The sequence below is a fragment of the Antechinus flavipes genome, chromosome 3 (genome assembly GCF_016432865.1).
Source record: "Antechinus flavipes isolate AdamAnt ecotype Samford, QLD, Australia chromosome 3, AdamAnt_v2, whole genome shotgun sequence".
NCBI classification, from domain to species: domain Eukaryota; kingdom Metazoa; phylum Chordata; class Mammalia; order Dasyuromorphia; family Dasyuridae; genus Antechinus; species Antechinus flavipes.
In genome coordinates this window covers 271,843,523-271,870,063 of record NC_067400.1, presented here as the reverse complement: position 1 = coordinate 271,870,063, position 26,541 = coordinate 271,843,523, and the positions used below count along the sequence as shown (strand labels likewise).

The window sequence follows — 26,541 nt, the reverse complement described above, 5'->3', positions numbered from 1 at the left end:
AAAAAAAAATGATCTCGTTTTCCATAGCCTATTAGAACTATTTTTAAAGTAACTCATTTGAAAAGGAACCAGATGCGGAGAAAACAGAATACTATAGGGGGGCAATCGAAATGTGCTTGTTTGTTGCTAATATTAGTGATTCAATGGAGCAGGTAGGGTGTATTGGGAGGAAGATTTCCTGTCATAGAAATGGCAGTTTTGAATTTATAGCCAAAAATGCTTTCCCATATTTTTATTTTATGAAATACTTGATTTCTTTTTAATTTAAAAGGGCTTCAATTTACTATAATACAGACTATTGCATCTTGGTTTCTTTTGGTGATATGCATAATTTGATGGTCATTTTAGCAGCAGCTGCTGCTTCTACTGATTTGCAGCCATAGCAGAGTTGCAGAGGGTTGGTAGGAATGAAATTGGCTACTTGGTTACTTTACATGGTAATTTTCCATTGCTATAAATCATCAATGATATTGTTCTAAATATCTCCCTTAGCATGCAAATCCCACAAGCAGGAAACATTTTAATTACTTCAAGGAAGATGACATAAACTGGAACAATTTACCTTCTGTCCTCTCCCCCTCATACCCAAGAATCTGGTTTATGCATATGGATACTCTCAAGACCAAAAACTTGAGGTTCTATATTACATATACCATTCTATCTATTGGAGAGAATGGATGGAATTCCTAACGTCTTGGAATCTGCTATGGAGATTAAATAGTTCCAAAAGACAGATGCTTTTTAAGTAGACATAGAATTTCCTTCCAAGCAGACAAAGACAACCTCTCACTTTTTTGAGTAAGAAACAAATGCCCTAAGGTGCTTTATGTTTCTTCTTTACATGGCTATCTTTCCTTATCACTGTCCTAGGTACCTTGGTCTAATGCAGAATCCAAACAAAAGGATTCCTGACTGATCTTTTAATACTCTTGTCTATAGATACCCTTATACTCATGGCTCTATAACAGGACAAAGCCTCCTCAGTGAATCATACAGAAATGTGAAAAATTGGAATGACAGAGTAGGTGAAAAATACAGATTAAATGATATAAAGCTGTGTGAGTAGTCTATTGAGATAACAGTCAATCTTAACAGTATGCTGTGCTCAGAATAGAATAGAAGGCTTTTTGACTCGATAGCATCTGAAAATCTGCATGGTATTTGAAATCAATTGTCCAAACTGCCAAATGCTACAAATTCTCCTCTTTTAACATGGATATTTTATCTGATCATAGTTGTAAACAATCTCAGAAAAATCAAATTTATAATTTACATAAAGGGAAATAGAAAAATGCATAATGATCATAGGTTGTTCACCATAGTTTTGTAAGACATTTTTAGGGAGAGATAAGGCTGAAAAAGGAGAGTGGTTAGTCCCATAATGAGAAGGAAAAGATAAAAAATAACTCAAATAGGATTCATGATTGTGAGCCATAGTTAGGACTTCAACAATAACTGGACTTCTCTATGAAAGAAATATAGGGAGGAAACTATACAGATTAAGGTTTGAAGAAGTTGGCATTTGCTTTGCCACATAAATGACATTACAAACATATCAAAAATTCACAAATATATGATATGTCTGTTGATGGGTGAGACAGTTGCCTTCAAACATTAAAGGTGTTCTTTTAAAACTATTGGAACCTACCATATAAGTTGTGAAAATCATTTTTAATAATTAAAATAGAACATGCATAGTAATGAATCTTGTGCCTTCATTCATTCCAACAATACTGCCATTGTTAAACACAAATAAACATATGATGATACTACCATAAATGCTCAGATTAAAGTCTCTTGAATATTTATGAGGAGAAAGCTTCATCATTTGGGGGTTTTATATATATATATAATTTTTGTAAACAGGTAAGTCAGTCATTATCTGGCACTTACTTAGCACGGTGTCCAGCACATAGTTGACATTTAATAAACATTTACTGATTAAATGTAATTCAGTTATTAAGATAGATCAAACTGTATATAATATATGTTATAGATAATGTATATTTAAAGAATATTATATATAACATGTAATGTATAAATAACTTATTAAACCTGGGGAGGGCTGGTATGTATCTATATTTGGGTATATGCAAAATAGTGAAAGGCAAAAACCTGCAGAGAAGAAGAGGTTAAACAAGGACAAATAAAGAACATCGAAATCCAGTGGAGTGAGACCAGTTGGGAAACTAGTTGCAGGAACAGAGATATAATCCAGGAGATCAGTATTAAATCAAGAGGCAAGATATGAGGTATGGTAGAAGAGCTAACTGATTCAACCTAGTTTCTTTGTTGTTGTTGTGATGGTGGTAGTGTTTTAGTCATATCTGACTCTTGCAACTCATTTTACATATAAGAAAATTGAGGCAAGCATGGTTTGGAGACTTCTTCAGTTCACACAGCTAGGTAACGTCTAGGGCAAAATTTGAACTCAGGTCTTCCTGATTTCAGGTCTGGCATAGTAGATAGAACTCCAGCCCTGAAATCAGGAAGACCCGAGTTCAAATATACAGAAGGATACATAACTTGCTTTGTATTTGTTTGCTTATTGTCTCCCCCATTCAATTATAAGTTCTTTGGAAATAAGTATTTTCCTCTTTTGTATCTTTAGCACTTAGCACAGTACTTAGACACATAGTAGGCACTTGAGAGTATCCAAAGCTTTCTAAAACTTTGCTATTTTTACAATGGCTACTTTTATTTCTTGCCCTTGCTTTGTGCTAAAATGCTTGTATAGTTTGAATCAGGTATACAAATATTGAAGAAAACCTAAAAAAATATCACTTTTATTTTAAATGAGTCAGATAGATGGTATAACAGGGCACTGAATTTGCAGTAAGGAAGAGGAGTTCAAAAACTGTCTTAGTAACCTTACGCTGTGTGACCTAAGGCAAGCACTTAGCTGCATTTAGCCTCAGTTTCCTGACCTATAAATTGGGTATGATTTGGGGACCTCATAGAAGTGTGAGAATCAAATGAGTGAACATATGTATATTAGCTATTATTATTACTAAAAGGTATTCACTAGTTATTGAGTTGATTATTTCATGATCCCAAATAATTTGTCATTATTGAATATTTAAATAATAACTACAGATGCTTCTCAATGTCTTCAGCTGGCCCTTGGTACTCACATGTATACATACCTATGGATTATCAGATTTGGGGGATAAATTATGTAACATTTGCATATGTTATACACAATACTCAATTAGTATTTAGTCATTTTGTGGAACATTTTCCCCTCAGGTAAAATATTTCTCTAAAAGCTTTAGCTCTTTAAGTCCAAATTCTAACTCAATGTGACTTCAGGTTGATAGGAGCTACATATAACTATCCAGGAAGGAATTTATTATAAAACCTGTTCCATAATGGAAAGAACAGCTATTATTTGCTTGTTTCAAATAAATGCACTTAAGATTCTTGTGCTTTCAAGTTAAAATGAGCTGTCGTTTTGTTTAATACTCCAAATCCTCCTCTTTGTCATGTCTAAATTCAGATATAGCTGAAAGAAGGAAAATACAACAATAACTCTGAAATTTAACAGTGTAACTACTAACTAGAATTTTAATTTTACCAGCAAAGAAGCAGTCACCTAAGGAAAGCATGAATTTTGTGGATTTACTTCACAACTCAGCCACTTACTCATCTCTCAGTTATAATATAATCCTCTTTAGTTAATACAATTTTCACCCAACCTTTTAGATTATTAAGGTATTAGCCAATTGTCACTTAATCAATATGTATGTAATTTGCTTTGGATAATGGATGGGAAGATAGAAAAGAACCAGAAAACACATTTTGATTCTTTGTATCATTAGATCATTGATATAGAATTGGATGGAATTTTGTTATCAATGAACTAACAATAATATTAGGGAGAATTATATTCAATAATGTCTCCTCATCAAGATTATCTGCAAATGCTTTTGCTTACTTATTCTTCTGTAATCCCTCTTCATTATAGTGCCTTCCTTCTGTTATTTTTTTATTCCTTTTGTATATAACTTGCTTTGTATTTGTTTGCTTATTGTCTCCCCCTTTCAATGAAATAGTTCTTTGGAAATAGGTATTTTCCTCTTTTGTATCTTTAGCACTTAGCACAGTACCTGACAGCACAGTAGGCACTTAATAAATATTCATTGATAGGTTTTTTCCCCACATACTCAAGTCACCTAAAAGGTCCTGATCCCCAATCGGGGACTGGCTCCATAAGAACCATGTAAGATTTCCTGTGTCTAAGGGAGAAATACTGTCACATGTATTAGATTCCCTCCTTAAAAGTGTTTCATACCTGGATTTTCTTTTTGTTTTGGCCATATTCAGATATTGGGGATTTCTTAATCCATGAATATTTGATTGGAATAAAATGGCTTTTTCTTTTTCTTTTCTTACTTTCTTTCTTTCTTTCTTTCTTTTTTTTTTTTTTTTTTTTGTATTTGGGTCTTCTGTACTTTGTTCTTAATTTTTAAAACAGCAAGATTATTTTAAGAATGACTTTAAGCCATTTTGACTATTATAAATGCTCAAATAAACTATAAAAGATATATGAAGAAAGATACTATTTGAAATCAGAGAAAGAACTGATACTAGAAGCATGTACAAAATAATTTTACATATATATTTATATATCCATACATATGTTTATATAGATACCTATATTATATATACACACATATATAAAATATGAATATACTTATTTGTGTCTAGGAAGGAATTTATTGTAAAAACTGTACCATAATGGAGAGAATAGTTATTTGCTTGTTTCAAATAAATGCACTTAAGATTTTTGTGTCTAATGGTAGTCATCTCTAAGGCTGGGGAAGGAAAGAAAAAATATTATAACTTCATTATGTATTTTTTAAAATTAGTAAGTTGTACATAATAGATGAGCAGTTTGATGTACAATCATCTTTTTACTATATTATTTTAAGAAATCCTTGTTTTATTCTGTAAATTAAAAATAAAATAAATTTTAAGTATAAAACTTGATTGTGACTCATAACTTTGTGCTTGCCATTGGTACTTGTTTCTTTGGCCTGAGGCACAAATGATTTCTGGACAGTTCATCTAATTCATAATCACTGGATCTATCTTTCCCACCTGTTCTAGGACCACCAGCTGTCATATCTCTTTCCTTCCTCCCTCCCTCCCTCTCTTTCCCTTCCTTCCTTCCTTCCCTCCCTTCTTTTTTTTGCCTTGTTCTTGCCATATTTCAAGTCTGAGATTCCCTGATTCCATCTTTTGCCGGTTCTATTGTCAGCCACCCTAGAATTCCATCATATAAAATGTGAAGCCTCTGTTCCTACATTAGCTCCTACCTTGATCTATGAATTGACACGTAAGCCCTCATATAGGTAATAAATAAGATGCCACCTCAATACTCAATATTCATTCATTGTTTAAACAGCGATCCTTTGGCGGAGCGAAGGATATGCAATCTTATGACAGTGTCAACATAAAGTCATCAACCAGATGGCAACTCTTGAAGTTTAATCCTTAGAGACTTCCCACAGTAATCTTCAATATCCATCAAATATTACACTATTCATAAGTTCATATCAACTTCAAGAAAATTAGGTTGCAGTATTTCATATTTCAGGAATTATGTTTTAGCAACACGGCTTCCATGAGGCAGAAGTTCAGGGAAACCAAATACTTGCTTACATGGGTTACAAGGTAAAAATCTGGACTAAAAGTGCAGATTCTTTTGCTAAGAGGTACTTCTCTTTAGAAATATATGGATTATTTGCTTTGGTGTATATTCATTCTGTAACTCATCTGAATAGGAGGGTGATACAGGGGAAAGGAAAATTTTGAAGTCAGTCTCTATGATATAAAAAGTTCTCCAGACTTTGGTGAAAGAAAAAATATAAAATCTTCGATGCTTTACCATCATGTCCAACATGGATTATACCTCTAGGAAAAATGATGTCAGAAACATTTGCACAGGGTTAATAATCGCCTCATTCAAAGAATTAAAATTTTGCATAAAGCAAACTTTGTATAGAATCAAAAAAGAGAGGTTTGGATAGTATCAAGTGATGTTTCTACCTGAATTATATATAGAATTCTCTTTTACTGAGCATAAAGCTATCTAGTGACTACTTCTGACTAGGTGCCTTTTTTTCATGGGCGACACTGGTTGAACAATATTTTGACTTGTACCCACAAAGCTTTTATTTAATTTTTTTAAGACTCCACTTGACACATAAAATATCTCTTTTCAAATGCCATTTATTATTTCTGGATTTTTTTTTCTTTTCACTTGCAAATTTATATTCTTTGAAATTCCTTACAAGTTGCACTGTCTGCATCATAGATGTAGTGTTTATATTCATCCTTACTCCCAACCAATATAGCTTTCTTGGCTATGGACTGAGAAATTCTTTAAACATTTGTAAAATAATATGATGGCTGAATGCTAATTGGATTAATCATAATGTTTGATTGATTAGATCAAGAACATACCTTTACCTCATCCTGACTTTTGGATCAAGAGGCTTCTATCTATTATCCTGTCTCATCAAATTTTATGCTCTTACTTTTTAAAAAATACATCAGAAGATATTGTTCCAATATTATTAAAGGCCAAATGGTCAATTTTTCTCATGCAAAAAACTGACGCATTTTATTACCCAGATAGGTGGTACAGTTGATAAAAAGTATTGGATTTAGAGTTAGCAAAATTTTAGTTCAATCCTGCCTCAGATTCTTGTTCAAACTTCTCCAAGTAATTTAGCTTCTCTCAATCTTAATTTCTTCATCCCCAAAATGGCAATAATAATAGAACCCATTTAATAGAACTCTTATCAGGACAAAATTAGGTGACATGTAAAATATTTGTAAATCTTAATATGCTATATAAATGCTAGTTATTAAGTTTCAAATATTGTCAATTTTTGTTCAGTATGCTCTATGAAAAATTTCTCCTGATTCTAGTTAACTATATAATTTCCTAGTATTACTTATATCTTTAGAGCCTTGATATCTAGAATTACTTAGGGATTTAAATATTCACTTTTGTTTTAAGGCTACAAATTCAGCTTCAAAAGGAAAGATACATGATAATGAAATGTGGTTTGCTTAAAAAAAAGTTCTCTCATATCTTTGAGAAAAAATCTATAATCAAGATTTTTTTAAACTAGGAAGAGTTCTTGGTGAAAGCATTCTGATTACATAGTTTTTTACTGTTCAGGTTAGACATCAATTCATTACTGAAAGCTATTTTTATAGCCAACCACTAAAACTGTGAATCATGCTGTATAAATCTATACCCCAAATTTACTGAATTAGATGACTATTTAAGGCAGTAAAATCTAAGATTCAGTTTTATATTGTTGAATTTTAAATGAGAAACATAAAATTTTAAGATGGGGAAACTTTAATTACTTTGATATCATGATTGAGTTTTCTGATATAATCAAAACCAAAAATAAATGAGATTTGTTTTCTTTCATGTTTAATTAAGGTTTATGAGGAGAAGGTCAGACAAGTCAGTGAAAACTATACAAGGCTTTGAAATTTATTTAAAATAGTTGAACATTTGCACTCCATCATAATTTTATTATAAATATGTACAGCTATCTTTTTATAGCATTAAGTATTTAGATAGAGTAATGGAATGAAAAACTATTATTTTCTGGAAGTTTAGGGATCTTTTAACCAACTTCTTCATTTTCTGGATGAGATAAGATTAAATGACTTGCTAAAGGTCACATAGAATGCTTAGTACTAAAATGGGGTCCTGTCTTTTTTCATTATACCATGTAACCACAGTATAATTCAATGCTCTTCTGGACCAAAAGCCACAGTGAACAGAATAGTAGTGTAACTTTTTTTTTTTTTTTTTGAAGCAATTGGGATTAAGTGACTTGGCCAGGGTCACACAGATAGGAAGTCTTAAGTGTCTGAGACTAGATTTGAACTCATGTCCTCCTGACTTTAGGTTTGGTGCGCTATCCACTGTACCACCTAGCCGCCCCAGGGCAACATTTGCTGGAGAAAAATAAAGTAACAGTAGAGAGTTTTTATCTTCTCCTCTATTCTTTCTATAATGAGGCAACTTGATGGTGTCATAGTGAATGCTGGGTCTGGAGTCAGGAAGGCTCATCTCCCTGAGTCCAAATCTGACCTTAGACTTTTATTTGCTGTATGATCCTGGGCAAGTCACTTAACCCTTAAGTCAATTTCCTCATTTGTAAAATGAGCCAGAGAAGGAAATGGCAAACTACTTCAGTATATTTGCCAAGAAAACCCCATATGAGGACACAAAGAGTAAGATATGACTGAAATGACTGAAGAACAACAATTTACTATTATTATTTTACTGTTGTATGACAAATTTGAAGATATCAGTCATCTTTATTTATAGAAGTTGCAGATGCTCAGCTAAGTCACAAATTCTCCTTGATGTTGACCCATAAATAACTTTTTCAATGATTGTTAAACTTCTGTGAGAGGTGACTAGACATTTCTTTCTACTGGAGTTATGATGTGTTAATAAAAGAAGTAAATACATATTAGAGCTCTTCCCCTAAAAGAAAATGACCAAATCCTCTGTGGTATAACACTTGGATGTAATCAGAAGAAGTAATGCAACTTTGACAGGAATGTGAGTTTGAAGAGATACTGGAAAAAGTATCTAGTATCTACATATCTCAGTATCTAGAAAGAAGAGTGACTTAGGACAGACATATCTCGTTGCTATGTTAACTTCAATCCCCAATACTTGATTCACTAATAAATTTCTATACTTAAGTTTGATCTTCTATATAGTCTCCATTAAAAAAAAAGATATTGCCTTTATAAACTGCTAGATGAGTTTTCTGATATAAGTAAATCTTAAATAATCAAGAATAAGCTGTATTCCCAGGGCCTATTTATTATGCTTCATTTTTTCAGGCAGTTAGGTGACATAGTGGATAGTATGCCAGATGGAAAGCCAAGAAAACTCATTTTCCTGAGTTCAAATCTGACACTTACTAGATGTGTGACTCTGGCAAATCATTTAACTCTGCCTCAGTTTCCCCATCTGAAAAACGAGTTTAAGAAGAAAATGATGAACCACTTCAGTATCTTTGCCAAGAAAATGCCAAATGGGGTCATGAAGAGCTAAACATGACTTGAACAAATGAACAATTACTTAACACACAGATCTGGAAAGCTAGTAACTAAAACTTTGGAGCCTACAGATAAAGCAGGAACCTTAAGATCTTTCTTGTCTCAAATCCCATAAATATTTTTATATCTTCAATCTAGCCAGGTCATTCTAAGTTCAGTAAAAAATATTTTATTAATATAATATATAATATAATAAATAATAATTACTAATCATATATGATATACAAAAACAGGAAGCAAAACATAGTGTATACACTTTCCTTATATATTCTTCTCTCTGAAAGCACCTCCAATATCATACTAATGATACTCTTCTACACTGCCAGTTTCTGTAGGCAATATTATATATACAAATGGTAATAGACAGAATTCAAGTCTGACTACACATCCAGATTTCTTTACAATATAAGATGAATAAGAGGAAATACAATTCTCAAAACATCCTTCATCATTTTATCTTGTGTACTTGGGAAGTACTATATTGGGGAAAACAAGAATGGTACTATGCCCAAATGCAGTTTTCCTATAAAACAAAATTTTCAAAATATTGATAGGAAGATGTGGTTCTATCAAGAAACTTAAGGATAGTAATTTAGATATTGTTTTGACTATAATTTAATTAAATGACCTATTTTATAATTGAATCTTTTGAGGTTTTTGAATTCTGATTCAAACTAGATGTTATCTAGATGTGTGACATTAGGAAAGTCACTTTATATTTTTGGGCTTCAATTTTTTTATTTGTAAAGTGATGACTGAAGAAAATAATCTCCAAGGTCCATTTAGGCTTTTAAAGTTCTAAATTCATTAAATCCTGATTGAATGTTCTCAAGTTCCTAGATAATCAGGGCAGGGTATATAAATACAATTATAGTACCACAAAAAATCCCATTGTACAAAAATTTCCAACAAATCTTTCTGGTATTTCCACTTATTCTAATATTCTTAGCCAAAAAAAATCATACCTTTTATTAATGTCAGCCCAAGTGCCATTGATATTATCTGTTATCATTTGTACTTTTCTGGTATCATCTGTTGAATAATCTCGGAGAAGTTTTCTTGCCAAATCATTTGCCACATCCACATTTATCTGCCACTGACGTAGTTCTTTTGCCAATTGCTGCAAGAAGAGAATCATAATTAAGATTACTTGATGCAAGCCATCTAGACATATCTGCATCTGCTTTTTAAAATAGAGTCCTTAAAGTACCTCTTTAATGCCTTGTAGATTACAACTTTAGACTTGTTTTATAACCTATATAGTAAGTTAGGCTGTCATGACAAAAATAGATAATCAAATTTCCATCATAAAACAAAATCTAACAACCTAATTTTTTTTCAATAGACAAAAAATTCAAATAATCTGTTACTCAGAACTAAACATGTGAATAACAAGAACATGTATTTAACTTTTTAAATTTTCTAATATTGAACCAAACAAAAACACTGAACAAAATCCATTTAAAAATACACTGCCAAACTTGATTTTTGACACTATGACATAAACCAAGATCTGAACAAAAGTCAGATATCTATCTGCTGTATTTCTTTTTCTCTTCATTAACTGGCCAAATTGTTTAAGTAATTAGTGCCATCTACTGGAAAAGAATTAAATATGCATACAAAATTATTGAATAAGAATAATTATAATATTCATTTATGTATATTGTTTTGTGTGTTTTTTTTTTGAGATCTTTGCACATATGTACCTACAAAAAATTGATCTGTACCAAAATATAGTATGCTGTAGGAAGATAGAAGGCTGATCCTGGAGTTAAGAAGACCTGGATTCAAGTCTTACCAATCAATCTTTTTTTAGCCATGTGATCACTTATAAAGCATTTAAGTGGCACTTTGAGTGCTTCAGGCAATTTGAAAATGTCACTATAAATAGAGGGAATTGCTGTGTCAGGAATTCCCTAAATGGATGAACAAAACAAGACAAATATGATTTCAGTTCCTAATGGAAAGCAGGAACATAAATTCAAATAATATAGTATGTAGTTTTCCTTCATTTGTCTTTTGAAACTCAGCGTAAAGTAGAGCAAACCTTGGATTTATCATTCTAAGATTCAGCTCGGCCTTATACTACCTTGTGACCTCTGTTAAATCCTTTAAATGCCTTGGGCCTCAGAATTCTCATCTGAAAAAAAAAAAAGGAGTTGAACTAAATGACTTCTAAGGTCTTTTTAAACTATAATTCTATGATCCCTGTGACAAAAACATCAAGACATATACTGTGCTACAAGATTTATTTAACTAATTAAAATAACAGATATCCAAAAAGAGAATACAATAAATCACTGACTTGTATGCACTGGCTCAAAATCAACTACAAGTCTCCCTTATAGTAGGTTTTAAGGAATTTTAGATTTTCAAAGCTGACCAAACTCATTTGTAAGTCACTTATCAATCTACAACTTAGATGTTCTTATTACCCTGAATACTTTAGCAATGTAGGGGTCTGGTGGAATAGTGTCATTTAAATTTTCCATCTTTCTTATGTATTGTAAGTTCTCCTTATTTCATTAAATATTATTTACAATAACATGGAGAAATCTCCTTTTCTAAAAGTAGTTATTCATAGACTTTATTAACAAATGAAAGCAATAACAAATCAAAGATACATATGACTTTTAATAAAATATGGGGAAAGTACATTGTCAGTGACCTACAATTATGAACACAATACTCCATAATTGTTTTTTATGTGAATGGAAATGCTGACATATATATTCAAGTTTCTTAAGAATTGTTAACATATTTTTCCTTGAGTTAAATTCAATATTTAAGAAAATAAGCCAGAGTAGTCTATTTTCTTTGTCCTCTCTAGGAATAATTTTTCAAAAATGTACTGTATTGTCAGTATTAAAAAATTCTTAAACAAATTCTCTTTATAATATTTCTTTATAAGATAATACAACACAGTTTGGTGAGAAAGGTCTCACCTTGATTTCTCCTTCTCTGACCTTACACATTCAATGTAGATCTCTATATACCACATATAAAAGATATCCTATACCTAATCTTATTGGAGATTGTTTTTTAGCTGTCTTCAAACTTTTAGCACAAACTGCTTTTCTGAATATTTAATTTGGTTTGTAAATGAATAGTATTCATAGTCTCTGTGGTAGGGCAAAGATAAAGAGGTGTTACATACATGTTATGCAATTATAACATTAGTTTACAAAGCAATACAGAAGCCATACCGTCAGTTATCTTCCTTTTAACAATATGTAAACCAGGAGTGATAGCTGTAACTATTGTTCTATAATTTGCTTCTCTCTGTGGATTTAGGAAGTTTGTGAGTTTAATTAGGATAAATGAGGATTTTCAAGATAAACTATGGAGAAGACAGTGAGAAAGATTGGAACTTCTTTCTTGTTAGAATAGTCTTTACTATCATTTGATGAATTAACATAATGAGAATTTTATGCACAATAAATCTGGAATGATCACATCATGAGTGATAACTTCAGAAAAGGTGGAGAGGCTGCTTTACTGTTACGCCTATAAAGAAGTCAGAGGATAGAGAAATCTTCTTTCTTAATGGGTTTAACTTTTTATGTTTTTAATCTTTTAATTTAATCTTTTTTTTCTTACAAAGGAGATGAGGAAAATTAAAAAAAAATCATTTGTTGCTCTGAATGAACTAAGTGCTATGGGACAATTTTTCCATTCAAGTGAATAGGATATTGTATTGAGAAGTACAGCTCATTCTGGCTGTGAATTTTTCTATATCTAAAATATTATGAATGATTATATGTATCTTTGCTTTCCTTTTTTAAACAAGTGAAGTCATCTGGGGATATAGTGATGTCATTTGCCCTTTGTTCTTGAAGAAGACCATGACATCAAGGAGGGAATGCCATGATATGCAGGTGAACTGGATTTAGGTGAAGGAGGGCTGAGCAAGGCCACCTGCCTCACTTTCTCCTCCAGAGCCATTTGGATCCACTGGCAAGATATAGATCAGGATGACTGGAAATGACCCTGTATGAAATGGACAACTTCAGCCTTTTTAAAATAAGATCTTCAACAGGTCTCAGGCTATACCCATTCATTCAGTGACTAAAGCTAGGTAGTCACTGAGGCAAAAAATCTCCTTTTTCATCTAGTCCTCTCCCCCAGCTCCAAAAAAAGATCAAGATGAATAAATAAATAAATAAATGGATGAATCTGGGAGGGGCATACCCTCAGAGTTTCTGGCCAAAGTAGAAATGACTATTCTTTACATTCACTCTGAATTAATAAGTATGCGAACAATATTTTGAGGTGTTAGTTAAGAAAAAACAAACAAACTTGAAAATGGTTTAGAAAGAATTTTCTTCAGTCATTTAGAAAGATAAAAATTAGGAAAAAAGTATGGTTTCCTCCACTAATCTCAGTGAGGTTTACATTTTATGGAATTCAAATAAGGATATAAAGATAAGTAGCTGTGTGACCATCAAGTAGAAAAGATTACTTTGAATGAATATTAGCCCTCAAATAGAAACATCCAATAATAGGAGTGGGTACAGTCAAAACTGTTATATAGACCCAAAACACAAGCTTTTTGGACACAAGATCTGGGTAGATATGGACCCCCCCTCAAAAGTACTTCTCTAACTTTTAGGAGGTGAGATTGATCTTCTGAGGATGACATAATGTGTAGTTTCTGACAGACAATTTCTAAACATGTAAGGCTAAGTTCAAAGTAAATGCAATTAACTTCCTCACAGATATGACTCATCAAAATCACTCATAGTTAAAATATCCTATTATTTTCTATGACTATTTAATTATTTATTTCATTGTTAATAAATTAGAAATTCAGTTATTTTAATATTTATTTAATCCTAAGTGATTAAGAAATTTAACATGGAAATACAAATAACTACTAATGGGGAAGTTTTCTCTAGTTCATTAAATAATGATGAAAACTGCAGAGAGCTCAAATGATTGAAAGGCTACTCTTTTATTAATTAACAAAAAATAAATAAATTTCATCCTGAATTACTATAGCTTAGGATAATAAGAATAATTATGGAAGTAAATCCAGTAGCAAACAGAGATGATTTCTAAGTCAATCAATCAATAAACATTTATTTAATACTGACTATGTACCAAGTATTATGTTAACATTGATAATGATAATCTTTATGCTCTCTGAAAGATCTTACTGTGGCTTATTCTCAAAAAATTTGAACCAGAGGAAAGCCTACCACACACTGTGTTTATTCTCTATAAAGGATTTATGGGAAAACATAGATAAGAATCATATAGAATGAGAGGTCTTAAACTCAAAATTTAAAAATCACAAAAACTCAAGAGTTAGAAAGGATTTCAAGTCTATCCAATCTAATCCATACCCGAATAAGAATATACTCTACAACAAACTATCTGCCTACCTAGTCTTTCCATTTATCACTCTTCATCCTGCTCTCCAGATCCAAGCAGAATATTTGATTCCTATTTAACATGTGTGATTTTAAAATACTTTAAAATTATATCTTCTCTGGGGATTCCCTTCTCCAGGTTAAATATTATCAATATGCTCTCTAACTCTTTTCTGTATTGAATGTCCTTTTTTTTGAATAGCATCCATTTTATCAGTACCTGTCAAATGAGGACCTGACCTTGACTTCTGTCTCTGTCACTTAGTAGATCTTTGACTTTAGCAAGTCACCTCCTAGGCCAGGTTTTCTCATGTGTAAAATTTCTTATTACTTTAACATTTTATTATTATATCATTCTATAAAGCATGCAGCAGTAGCCATATATATTAGTGTAGAGAATACTTACAATCATGAAATTTAAGTATTGTTTTTTAGATCTTTAAAAATCAGTAATGTATATGGTATATATGTTAAATTTACCATTAGAATATTTGATTAATTAAAACTATGTTGAGTAATAGTTTATTATTTTTATACAAATATAACCAATTAATTCAGATAAACTCAGTTATCAATACAGTAAAATAAATATTGCTAAGCTATACTATGTATGAGCAAGGTGACACAAGATCTTATTTTCAATGACACATTGAGCCTACAGCTAATATGAGTTTTATGATTCAAAATCATAAACTGAAGTTCTATTTGGTACATTCCAATTTCTATCTTGATGTCCCCTACATTATTTCCTGGTATCTTATCTTACTCACTCTGCTTCCCATGCACCAGAAGACCATCCAGATTTAGCTCTGCCTATAAGAGCCCTAATCTCTCAAATAGCTTTCTTCCTCAAGTCAAAACTCTCAAGAGGATGGTTTCAGCTAACAAGAAAGAAAAAAAAAATTACTACTTGATTTTATTATTAAAGGAATTCACCTTCAGGTATGAATACAAATAGGTACAGTCTCCCCAAGAATGTTTGCATTTTAAAATAAGAACATGTTAGCTCAAATTAATTTATAATTAGTACAATATATGAGAGCAATATTTTTGTTCTGCCACCTTCTCCCTCTTTGGTATCTTACTTTCTGAAGAGCTGGCACTCCCTTGTTAATGCATACAAATTCATATAAGTAATGAAAGTTAAGAAAAGTTTAACAAACTTAATATTAACAATATATCCACTTGCTTAAAAACAAAAACCATGAAATTCATAACATATTTTCTTTATTAATATGATTGATAATTTTTAAAAAGCATGCCAATGAGAATAATGATCTTGGGAGCTACCATGACTCTTAATTATTATTTGTCCTTTTCTGATAAAGGGAATCAGCTGTCCAGTGCCAAACAAATCTATAAATCATAATTGAAAAACATGAATAGAAAAATGTACTAGAGTTTTCAAAGGACTATGAAGGAAATAGTAACTGGCAAGATAAATTAGGCGCTTGTTAGCAAAAAGGTAGTTAAGTGAGTGAAGCTTGACTTCACATCATCACTTTTTTGGCATGCTTTAATGCTTGAATAGCAAAAATGCCCATGAATATATTTTCTCCCTAGGTTTGTATTCACATTGAAAGTTAGTTTTTATAACTAAGGAAATCCTGACTGGGAGCTAACCTTCACTGAATAATGCCAAGATTTTTCAAGGATGAAAGACAGATTAAAAAAAAAAAATCAAACAAATTCCACCCAGGCTTGAATAACACCTGAAAGGTTAAGGAAGTTTTAAACAAACATGTTATTTCTTCCTTTTGTAAAAAACAAACAAACCCCCTTCCCCACAAACAAAATAACCTTAATTCTGCAGCATTTCGATGACCAAAGAAAGATCATTGTTCATTCCACTATGGACAATTATCCTGCCTCAAGGTACTAAGCACTTTGAAATTTTTACTTCCAAACTTCTCAAGAATAACTTAATGGTAACATGCCAATATTTTAATGGATCTTCTGTAAATTAAAATTATCTAGTGTGGAATATGTTTTCCTATTCACTTCAATATTAAACTGTTGGATCTCTAACATTACTAAACAACTGTTTTTAAAGCTTAAAAAGATAAGTACATCAGAGCAATTGGAAGGGACTAAATTAAGACAAAGTCTTTTGTAATATAACATCGAGAGAAGAAACAAGTGCCCCTTCAGAATCCTATTGTCTTCAAGGATCATAAAAGGATAGATAAAAGTAAGATAAACATAAGCATCTGAGGATGCTTTTGTTTTGCTCTAGTCAACTTAAGGGAGGAAAGGCAATGAAAGAAAAAAAGAGTTACACTAGAGATAGAATAAAGAACCGGGTTGAAATGTACTATTTCTTATAATTGAGCTATGTAAGTGGAATAAACAATATATGAAATTTGTTCACATAACATATGACAGAAGCCATTCCCCAAGAGATAAATGGTTGAAGGATATGAGTTTTGGTCAAAAGAAAAGCAATTTTATATGTGTAACCATATAAAATGCTTCAAATCACCAATAATAAGAGAATGAAAAATACTGAGATTTCCACACCCATTTGTTAGAGGAACTGTGGGAAGATAGGGTCAGAAATATATTATGGAGAGAGCTATGAAGTGGTACAGTTATTTTGTAAAGCAATTTGCATGTATTTCCTAATAGTCACTTAATTATGCATATCCTTTGACCAAATCATTACTATTAGGCATGAATCCCAATGATACAAAAGATGAAAATTACCTATATGTTCAAAATATTTATAGTATCTTTTTTTGTTGTGATATTTAATTGGAAACTAAGGAGGGGAATTATCAATTGGGAAATGGCTGAACAAATAAATTACTGTATTTGAAAATAATGGAGCATTATTGTGCTGTAGAAATATCAAAAGGAAAAAAATTAAGAAAAAAATTGGGGATGATCTGTATAAAATGATGCAAAGTAAAATGAGAAGAACCAAGAGAACAATTTGTATAATCTCTATGACAAGGTAAAGAAAAAAATAACTGAAATATTTAGGAACTCTTATCAGTGTAATGACCAACCTTGACTCTAGAGGACCAATGATGCTTTCCACATTTAAACAGAGATGAGAAAAGAGTAGAACAAAATGAGACATAATTTTTAAAATATGTAGCCAATGTGTAGATTTTGTTTGAATATGCTTATTTCTTATAAAGGGTTTTCTTTTTATGGGATTGTGGGATGGATAGGTTGGGAAATAGTTAATAATAGGGATGCAAAAGAAAATTTAAAAAGTACATCAATGAAGCATTAAAAAAATTTGCAGCTCAGAAGAGAACAGATGGAGGTTCAGAGGGAAATATAGATAAGTAGGCCAGCTTTGGAACCAACAAATTAAATGTATTTGATATTTTTTGAAAAACAAGCTGTACATAATAGACGTTATAGCTTCTGGTAAAATCATCTTCCATTTCCTGTTGGTGTCAGTTGTTTGTTGTCAAAATAAGAATAACAAAAACTAAAAATTGTTAAGATTAAAAACAAACAAACAAACAAAACAGCCCAAGATCTGGTAGTTGAAAGTACAGGGAATGTGCTAAGAGGAGTTTTCAATCTATTTGATTGGCAGCCCAGTGGCAAAACTAGAGAAGATAATCAATTTTGCTCCAAGGTTACACAGCTATTTAATGGGAGGAACAAGATTAGAATCTAGTTCTTAAAATTCTACCTTTAATGTTCAAAGAAAGGTAGCAATAATTTATTTATATCAATGAAATACTAATAAAATTGATAACATTTTATCTCATTAAATTTTTAAAAATAAAGGCTATTTCCTTTGATATTGAAAAGATAGAAATCTTACCACATGGAATACAGCAAGTTTTTATGCAATATCTTAGAGCATATATTTGGTTTATTTAAAAAATCTCCAGAACTAAACAATTTAGGCTTTAGTATGAATTAATGGTCTGTAAACTTTTACTACAAAAAATATTATTCTTTCATTCTCATGTGAATTAAAATGACCTATAAAGCCTCTCTAGGGCTTTATATAATGGAAATATTGAGATAACTATAAGAAAACTGTTTCAAGAGTATAGATTCTCACCATTAACTTCAACACTAATCTATTAAGTCTCTGACATTACTAAACAATTTCTGTTTCAGCAAGTAACACACTATACAGAGGAAACTGTTTAAGAAAATGGCCCTCATTTTCCAGCTTACTGGAATTGATTAATCTTTTCAATAGCTTTGAAGATGGCATAGCAGAATTGCTACTTTTCTGTACCTTCAACAAAGACTACAAGCAGAGAGTAGACTAGTAAATGTTTTATCGGCCAACCTATTAGAGTCCCATTATTTTCTGTCTTACATGACTTCATGTAATGAATTTTTATAATTAAACTAATGGCATACAATTTATTTTTTTTCTTTTTACTTTCAGGCCCCATTTCTCTTCCAGTTTCTTTGGAATAAGTTTTTACTAAAAGAAAGGAAAAAAGCTCTCAAAGTGTTTCATTACCTTAATTTCATTATGACACTTTGGAAAGCATTCTCTTTATCTGTGCCCTCTCTTTAATTTGCTGACTTTATTAAAAGGCTTAAGCAGCCTTGTAATTAACCACTAACCCATATGCCCCAGGCATCTAAAAAAAAACACAAATGGCAAGTCTGTGTACATTATACACTATGAAAAATGCTGGAGAAGTTGGTATTAGCAGCCCAGGACTTGAGGATGTTGTCTTTTTGGTCAATTCTTCAATAGTGCTGTGAACTCCAAATGTCTCTCTAGAGACAAAGTAGCTTTGATCTTTTATCTCACACAGAGTATACAAAATTAGTGTTCCATTCCACTCTGATATCTTGTTTTAATCTGGCCAGGCTAGTACAATGGTCTAGGGTCAAAGGACATAAATATGGTACCACAAACAGGTGCTTTTGAGGATCACCAGGGTATTTGAGAATGGTCAGGAAGCATTAATGATCCAGCTTTCTGAATTAGAACGAGAATTCTATTGGGCTTTGCTTGGTTTTGCAAGCATCCCTTCCCCAAGAAAACTGGTTACCCAAAATTTTATTATCATGCAGAGTGACTTAACTTTAAATATTCGATTCTTCTCCACTTCCTCAGTTGTCTTGCCTCAGATAAGAGGACTGGAGCATGGAACAGTAATCTCTTCCCAAAGTCTTCAATTTGAGAGCCCAATATTTTTCAGATGATTCTCCCTTTTAATCAGTGCATCTGTTTCCTTTTGACTTCCAACTCTTTTTAGCTTCCTTTTGGATATCATCTTCCCCCATCAGATTGTAAGCTTCTTGATGACAGGGACTATCTTTTTTTCTTATTTGGATCCCAAGCTCTTAGTACAATACATAGGCACATTGTTACTGAGTCATTCAGATGTATCTGACTTTTTCTGATCGCATGAGTCCTAGCATGCCAGTGCTGTCCATAGAACTTCTTTAGCAAAGATACTGAAATGGTTTGCCATTTCCTTCTTCTGAGCTTAAGTGACTTGCTGGTAAATGTCTGAGGCTTTATTTCAACTCAGGTCTTCCCGACTCCAGGTCCAATGCTTTATCCACTGAGCCACCTAATTGATTCACATTGTACACAGTAGGTGTTTAATAAATATTTTTTGAATTGAATTGAACATTGATTGAAATTATGTAGATCTGTTGTGATGGAGAGAGCCATCTACATCCAGAGAGAGGACTGTGGGAATTGAGGATGGATCACAACATAACATTTTTGCTTTTTGTTGTGGTTTGTTTGAATTTTATTTTCTTTCTCATTTTTTTTTTTTTTACTTTTTGATGTGATTTTTCTTGTGCAGCAAGATAATTGTATAATTATGTATTCCTATATTGGATTTAACATATATTTTACCATGTTTAATATATGAGAACACAAGGATTTTCAACGGTCAATGTTGAAAAATTATCCTTGCATATCTTTTAAAAATAAAAAAAAAACTTCAATAAAAAAAAGAAAATCAGGTCTGCAAACCTTGTTATTTCAAAAGGTAGCCTTATTGACCACAATGGAAGTCTGCTATTCTGCAGAAGCCTGTGAGGAGTGAAGTCATTAACATTATCCTTTTCTGTTAGTCACCAAAAGGTAGAAGAAATGAAGGTTTTTTTTTTAAGTTAAAGTAACAAATCTGAAAAAAAAATAGATCTGAATTTTCCTTGATATGTAACCATAATTAAAATTTAAAAAAAAAATAACAAAGCATTAAGTGTTATGGTATTCATGGGCAATTCTCAGCAATGAAACTTCTTAATTAAAGAATGAGTAAAGAACAAATTTAATATCCTGCACTTTTTATTCATGCACAGAATAAGCTGAACTATACAGTGTAACCCAAACATAACAGCATGCAATTGCAACATAATTCAATTCAAGACTGGTAACATTGCATTAAATATTTATATAGTCAAGCTTCATTCTAGGAAAACAAGTCTATGCTACCTCTATGCCATGATAGATGGAGGAAGTACTGTGTATGCTAAGAAAAGTTTAACAGTTTTCTCCATGTTTGGAGAAGAAAAGCACTATTATTGATTATAATTCCCTAGTCAAGTATGGAAATTCAAGGAAGAATGAGTAAAGGAGAGAGGATAGAGTATACAATAGTAACAAGCTACACATAACATCTTGGACATTTGACATTACCTCTCCCTCTGCCCTATCCCACCATTGCCAGCAGGATTTGTCCAAAGTACCAATATGACTTGGGCCTTACCTAAGTAAGAATAGATTTTTTGATTGTGTGAAAAGAGAATGCAGTTACCATGCCTGTGAGGTTGCCTGAGGCAGTCTCATGGAAGATAGGGAAATCACTGGCCCCATGGAATGACTTACACTCTAGGCCCCAAATTAGAATTCTAAATATTGAGCTTTTTACCTCCTCTTTGCTTTCTACTAAATAAGACCCGAGCAAATGAAAATCAAATATAGTCTGCCTCAGTTTCTTTTCTAATAAATTCTTGAATGACAGACTAAAGCAGTCCTTATGTGTACCAGATTGTTGTAGCTATTAAAATTATTCAAATCATCATGAAAATACATCTCTGTTTGAAATAACATGAATGAGATCTCCAAAACACAGTGGGCAGCCTTGAAAACATTTCTTCAAATATTTGATCAATTACAAGATTTCTCGCTCCAGATACTTTTAAGTATTATATATCTAAGTCAGCTAAACTCAAGCAAGATTTTGCTTCTCTATTGAATTCATGTACTCTAGCTCAGCCAAGCACAAAATAGCTAATGCTGTCACATCTGAAAAATTTTTATGCTGGATTTGACATAAAAGCAATCATAAGACTGACAAAAAAGGGATGGTGGGATATTCCTCTTTCAAAGACTAAGACAGGAAAAAAAAAAGGAGTGGAAAAATCCTGCAGCTAGATGAACTTCTGTTGAGATTACAGGAGTAGAATATAAAATGATCAGTGGCATTCTTCCCCAAGTTCTCATTGCCAAATATAGACAATTTTAATGGCCAAGCCAATGGATTGTAGATTGGAGAAATCGTTGGCCAGTGAAATTTTGTAATAAGGCTACTGGCATTTGTTGAGACCACTGGCACACTCCCTTGGCTCTTGTAACAGTTCTAAATGGCGGCACTTATGATAAGCTTTTGCCACAGTTCACAGGCAGAGATTCTGATTAGTTTGAAAATACTGTAAGATACTCTGTAAAATCTGTCCTGCTGTCACTGAAAGAACTTTCTATCATACTAGGATTATGGCCAACATGAAGAAAAGACACTGAGTAAAATATGTAAAATGAACTGAGTATTCAGTTCAATTTTTCCCTTAAGATAGTTATATAGGGTACATTTTTTGAAAAGAAAGGAAGAAAACAATTTTTAAGAGTAAGAAAATAAAATTTCAATTATTTCAAATATTCATCAGTTATTCACAGGGTAGATATTGTGCATTGTCCTGTCTTTTACATTATTGAGGAAACCTTAAAGAATGCTTGATCCAGTTACCCTAATTTATAGAAGAACAGAGGTGCAGTGAAATTAAATGACTTACCTAGTTACAGTTAATAACTAGGATCTTTCAAAACAAGTTTCCCTTTCTGATCTCACTATTTCTGACACTAACCCTTTCTCCATTGTCCACCTATCAGAATCCCTGAATCTAAAGTTTAGAAGGGACCTTCTATTCCAACATATGCCTGAACAAAATTACCTTCTTCAATATCACTGATAAACAATTTTCTAAATTCTTCTTGATGATCTCCAGTGAGGACAATCAACAACTTCTTGAAACAGCCTGTTTCAATTTGGGAAAGTTCCAATGATTAGGAAGAATTTCCATATGTCAAGCTAAAATGTGGCAGTGAGTCAATTAATTGCCTCTAGTTCTTTTCCCTGGAACCAGAACAATATGATTGCTCTTCAAATACTTGAAGATGGCTATTACATCAGGACAGGCAATATATAGTGAATAGAGTACTGGGTTTGGAAGCAGGAAGATATGCATCCAAAATTCCATCTCAGATACTTAGAAAAAAAAGGAAAATGCTTTCATTTAGTTTCTCTGTGCCTCAATTTCCTCACTTACAAAATAAAAGGTTTAGCCTTATCTTCTGAGGTCTCTTTCAGTTTTAATTCCAGGACACCATAATCTTATTTCCTTCTTAATGTTTTCTCCAAAATAAATTTTCCCAGTTCCTACAATCAACCTTGATATTACATGGTTTCCAGTACTTTCACCATCATGGACTTTGTCCATCTTGTCTATATCCTTTCTAATGTAATGGGGTTTTGACATTAATCACAAGGTTGTCAAAGTTGTTATTACAATAAAATGTAGCATCCAGAGCCAAACACAGTACCACAAATATGGTGGTGATAGATACAATGGAGATATCATCTTTCTCATTCTGGACAACAGATCTTTTTAATGGAGCCTAAATGTTATCTTTTTTACTATTGTGTCATACTGTTGACTTATATTGAACTAGAACTCTTAGAAATTTGTAGCAAGAATTACTGCCTATCAGAACTCCACTGTCTTTCAAATTAGTTACTTTAAACTTTATTGAAAAAAGTCTTAATTAAGGTTATTAAAACCTTATCTCCACTAATTTTACACTATTATATTCAGCACTCTATTCTAATCTTTTTACATTTCAATAATTTTTACTTTTCAATTTTCTCTTTCTGAGATCAGAAAGGCTAACAAGTTAGCCATCCTAGTTTCTTTGTCATTGACAAATTTGACCAGCATACCTTTTGCAGCTTCATCTGAACCACAAAAATATTGAATAGAACAGAAGCAAAGGCAAATTTTTCAGGTCCTTTATTAGAGACCTCATCCCACTTTGCATATACTTCCCTGATTGGTTTCAGTGCCACAGGAAAAACATGCCAGAATTGTTATAAGAGACAAAACAATGTGCCAGTGGCCTTTACAAGCGTCAGAAACTTTATTTCAGAATTTCACTGGTCAACAATTGCCAAGTATGGCATTGGGCATTTTACAAAATTATCTCATTTGAACCTCACAACAACGGGGACAGAGAGGTTCCATTATTTCCCTTAATTTACAAATCAGGAAGTTGTGTCAAGTAGACTTTATGTGACTTCTCCAGGATCACAAAGTTAAGTAAGAGTCTGAGGCCGACTTCCGGCCAAGATGGCGGAGAGGAAATACACTGCTGTGTAACCTCCGTGTTTTTCTCTCACTATTCATTTCATTTCATGCCTCTGAATTAATGCTCGACTGAAAAAAAACATACAATTACTTACCAAGAGAAACCATCCTTGAGACTCATCAAGAAAGGTCTGTTTTTGCGCGAGGGTGGGGACGGTATTTAAATCAGAAGCAGTCTGCGGGCAGCAGCTGCAGCGAGAGCATAGATAGCAGCTCAGAACCGAGTAGAGCAGAGAGGGGGTGGGGCGTGATCGCAGCCGTCTCTGCGGGGAGAGCTTTGCTACAGGATTAGATACTTTGCTCCGGCAGCGAGTCAGCAGCCCAGCAGAGAAGCTAAAAACTCCGGGGGTGAAGAATACAGCCCCAAACAGCTGGAGTCTCTCGGGACCTGGCCACCCCTCCCCCACAGTGTCTCAGCCCGCTTGGATCTCATCGCGCAGGCGCCATAGCACAGTAGGACCCGTGCCTCACGAATACCCTGCCCCTCCCCCAAAGAAAGCAGCCTCCATTCAAGGGGTTTTTTTCCTTCTGTTTCTTTGATAGTTTGTCTTTGATAAGTAGACAGAATGAGCAAGAAACTGAAAAAGAATTTAACCCTGGACAGCTTTTATACAGATAAAGAGCAGACTCCAAATCCTGAGGAGACTAAAAACAAACAGTCCCCAGGTGAATCCCCAAAGGAGATCATATGTTCCTCAGCACAGATGAATCTCATGGAGGAAATTAAAAAGGCTCTCACAAGGGAGCTAGAAGAAAAATGGGAAAAGGAGAGGGAGGCTTGGCAAAAGGAGAGGGAGGCTCTGCAAAAGGAGAGGGAGGCTCTGCAAAAGGAGAGGGAAGCTTGGCAAAAGAGCCTGGAGAAGTCAGTTAAAGAGAGAGTGGATAAAGAAACCAAATCCTTGAAAAATAGGATTGGTGAACTGGAAAACAAAATTGGCGAAATGGAAAAAAATTCCACAGAACAAAAGAACTCAATTGGACAATTAGAAAAAGATCTTAAAAAAGTGAGTGAAGAAAATACCTCACTGAAAATCAGGGTCGAACAATTGGAATTGAATGACTCGAGGAGACAAGAAGAATCAGTCAAGCAAATCCAAAAAAATCAAACAATGGAAAAGAATGTGAAATACATTCTGGGGAAGACAACAGACCTGGAAAACAGATCCAGGAGAGACAACCTGAGAATCATCGGACTTCCAGAAAAGTATGATGAAAAAAAGAGCCTGGACACTATTTTCCAGGAAATTATCCAAGAGAACTGCCCAGAAGTCATAGAAACAGAAAGTAAAATAGACATTGAAAGAATTCATCGATCCCCTACTGAAAGGGATCCTAAAATCAAAACACCAAGGAATATAGTGGCCAAATGCCAGAACCCTCAGGCAAAGGAAAAAATACTGCAAGCGGCTAGAAAAACCCAATTCAAGTATCAAGGAGCCACAATAAGGATCACCCAGGATCTGGCAGCATCCGCATTAAAGGATCGAAGGGCCTGGAATATGATATTCCGAAAGGCTAAGGAACTTGGTATGCAACCAAAAATAACTTACCCAGTGAGATTGAGCATCTTTTTCCAGGGAAGAAGATGAACATTCAACGAAATAAGCGAATTCCATCTATTTCTGATGAAAAAGCCAGAACTTAACAAAAAATTTGATCTACAAGCACAGAACTCAAGAGAAATCTAAAAAGGTAAAGATTAATCTTGGGAACTATATTTCGGCTATAAAGATGTATAAAGAATACATGTATACCTTGTTCTAGAAACTAGATGTGGAAAGGACATTGTACCAGAAAAAAGGGAAAGTGGGGGTACTACATTTCATGAAGAGGCAAAGAAAACCTAGTATATCTGAGAGAAAGAATGGAGAGGGATGAATATAGTGAGTATTTTACTGCTTTCAGAATTGGCATTAAGAGAAGAATTTTAGACATATTCAATCTATGGTGAAACTTCTCCTACCTCATTGAAAAGTGAGAAGGGAAAAGTGAAAAAGGAAGGAATAAGCTAAGTGGAAGGGAATACGGTAACTGGGAGGGAAAGGGGCAAGTTGGGGGGGGAACTCTAAGGGGGGGGAGGGATACTAAAAAAGGGAGGGCTGTGAGAAGCAAGGGGTGCTCACAAGCTTAATACTGGGAAGGGGGGTAAGGGAGTAAGAAGGGAGAAAAGCATAAACCGGGGTTAACAAGATGGCAAGTAATACAGAATTGGTCATTTTAACCATAAATGTGAACGGGATAAACTCCTCTATAAAGAGGAAGTGGTTAGCAGAATGGATTAAAAGCCAGAATCCTACAATATGTTGTATACAGGAAACACACCTGAAGCGGGGTGATACATGCAGGTTAAAGGTAAAAGGTTGGAGCAAATCCTACTATGCTTCAGGTGAAGCCAAAAAAGCAGGGGTAGCCATCCTGATCTCAA

At 33.1% G+C, this 26,541-nt stretch overlaps 1 protein-coding gene across 1 annotated transcript in view; it reads right to left on the bottom strand.

Annotated features, from left to right (window-relative positions):
• The window catches only part of DMD (dystrophin), a 2,219,276-nt gene that overhangs the window by 565,910 nt on the left and 1,626,825 nt on the right, over window positions 1–26,541 (bottom strand). Inside the window, exon 54 of the mRNA XM_051991017.1 lies at window positions 10,089–10,243. Within this exon, the coding sequence (XP_051846977.1) occupies window positions 10,089–10,243 (155 nt within the window). The remainder of the gene's footprint in view (window positions 1–10,088; window positions 10,244–26,541) is intronic.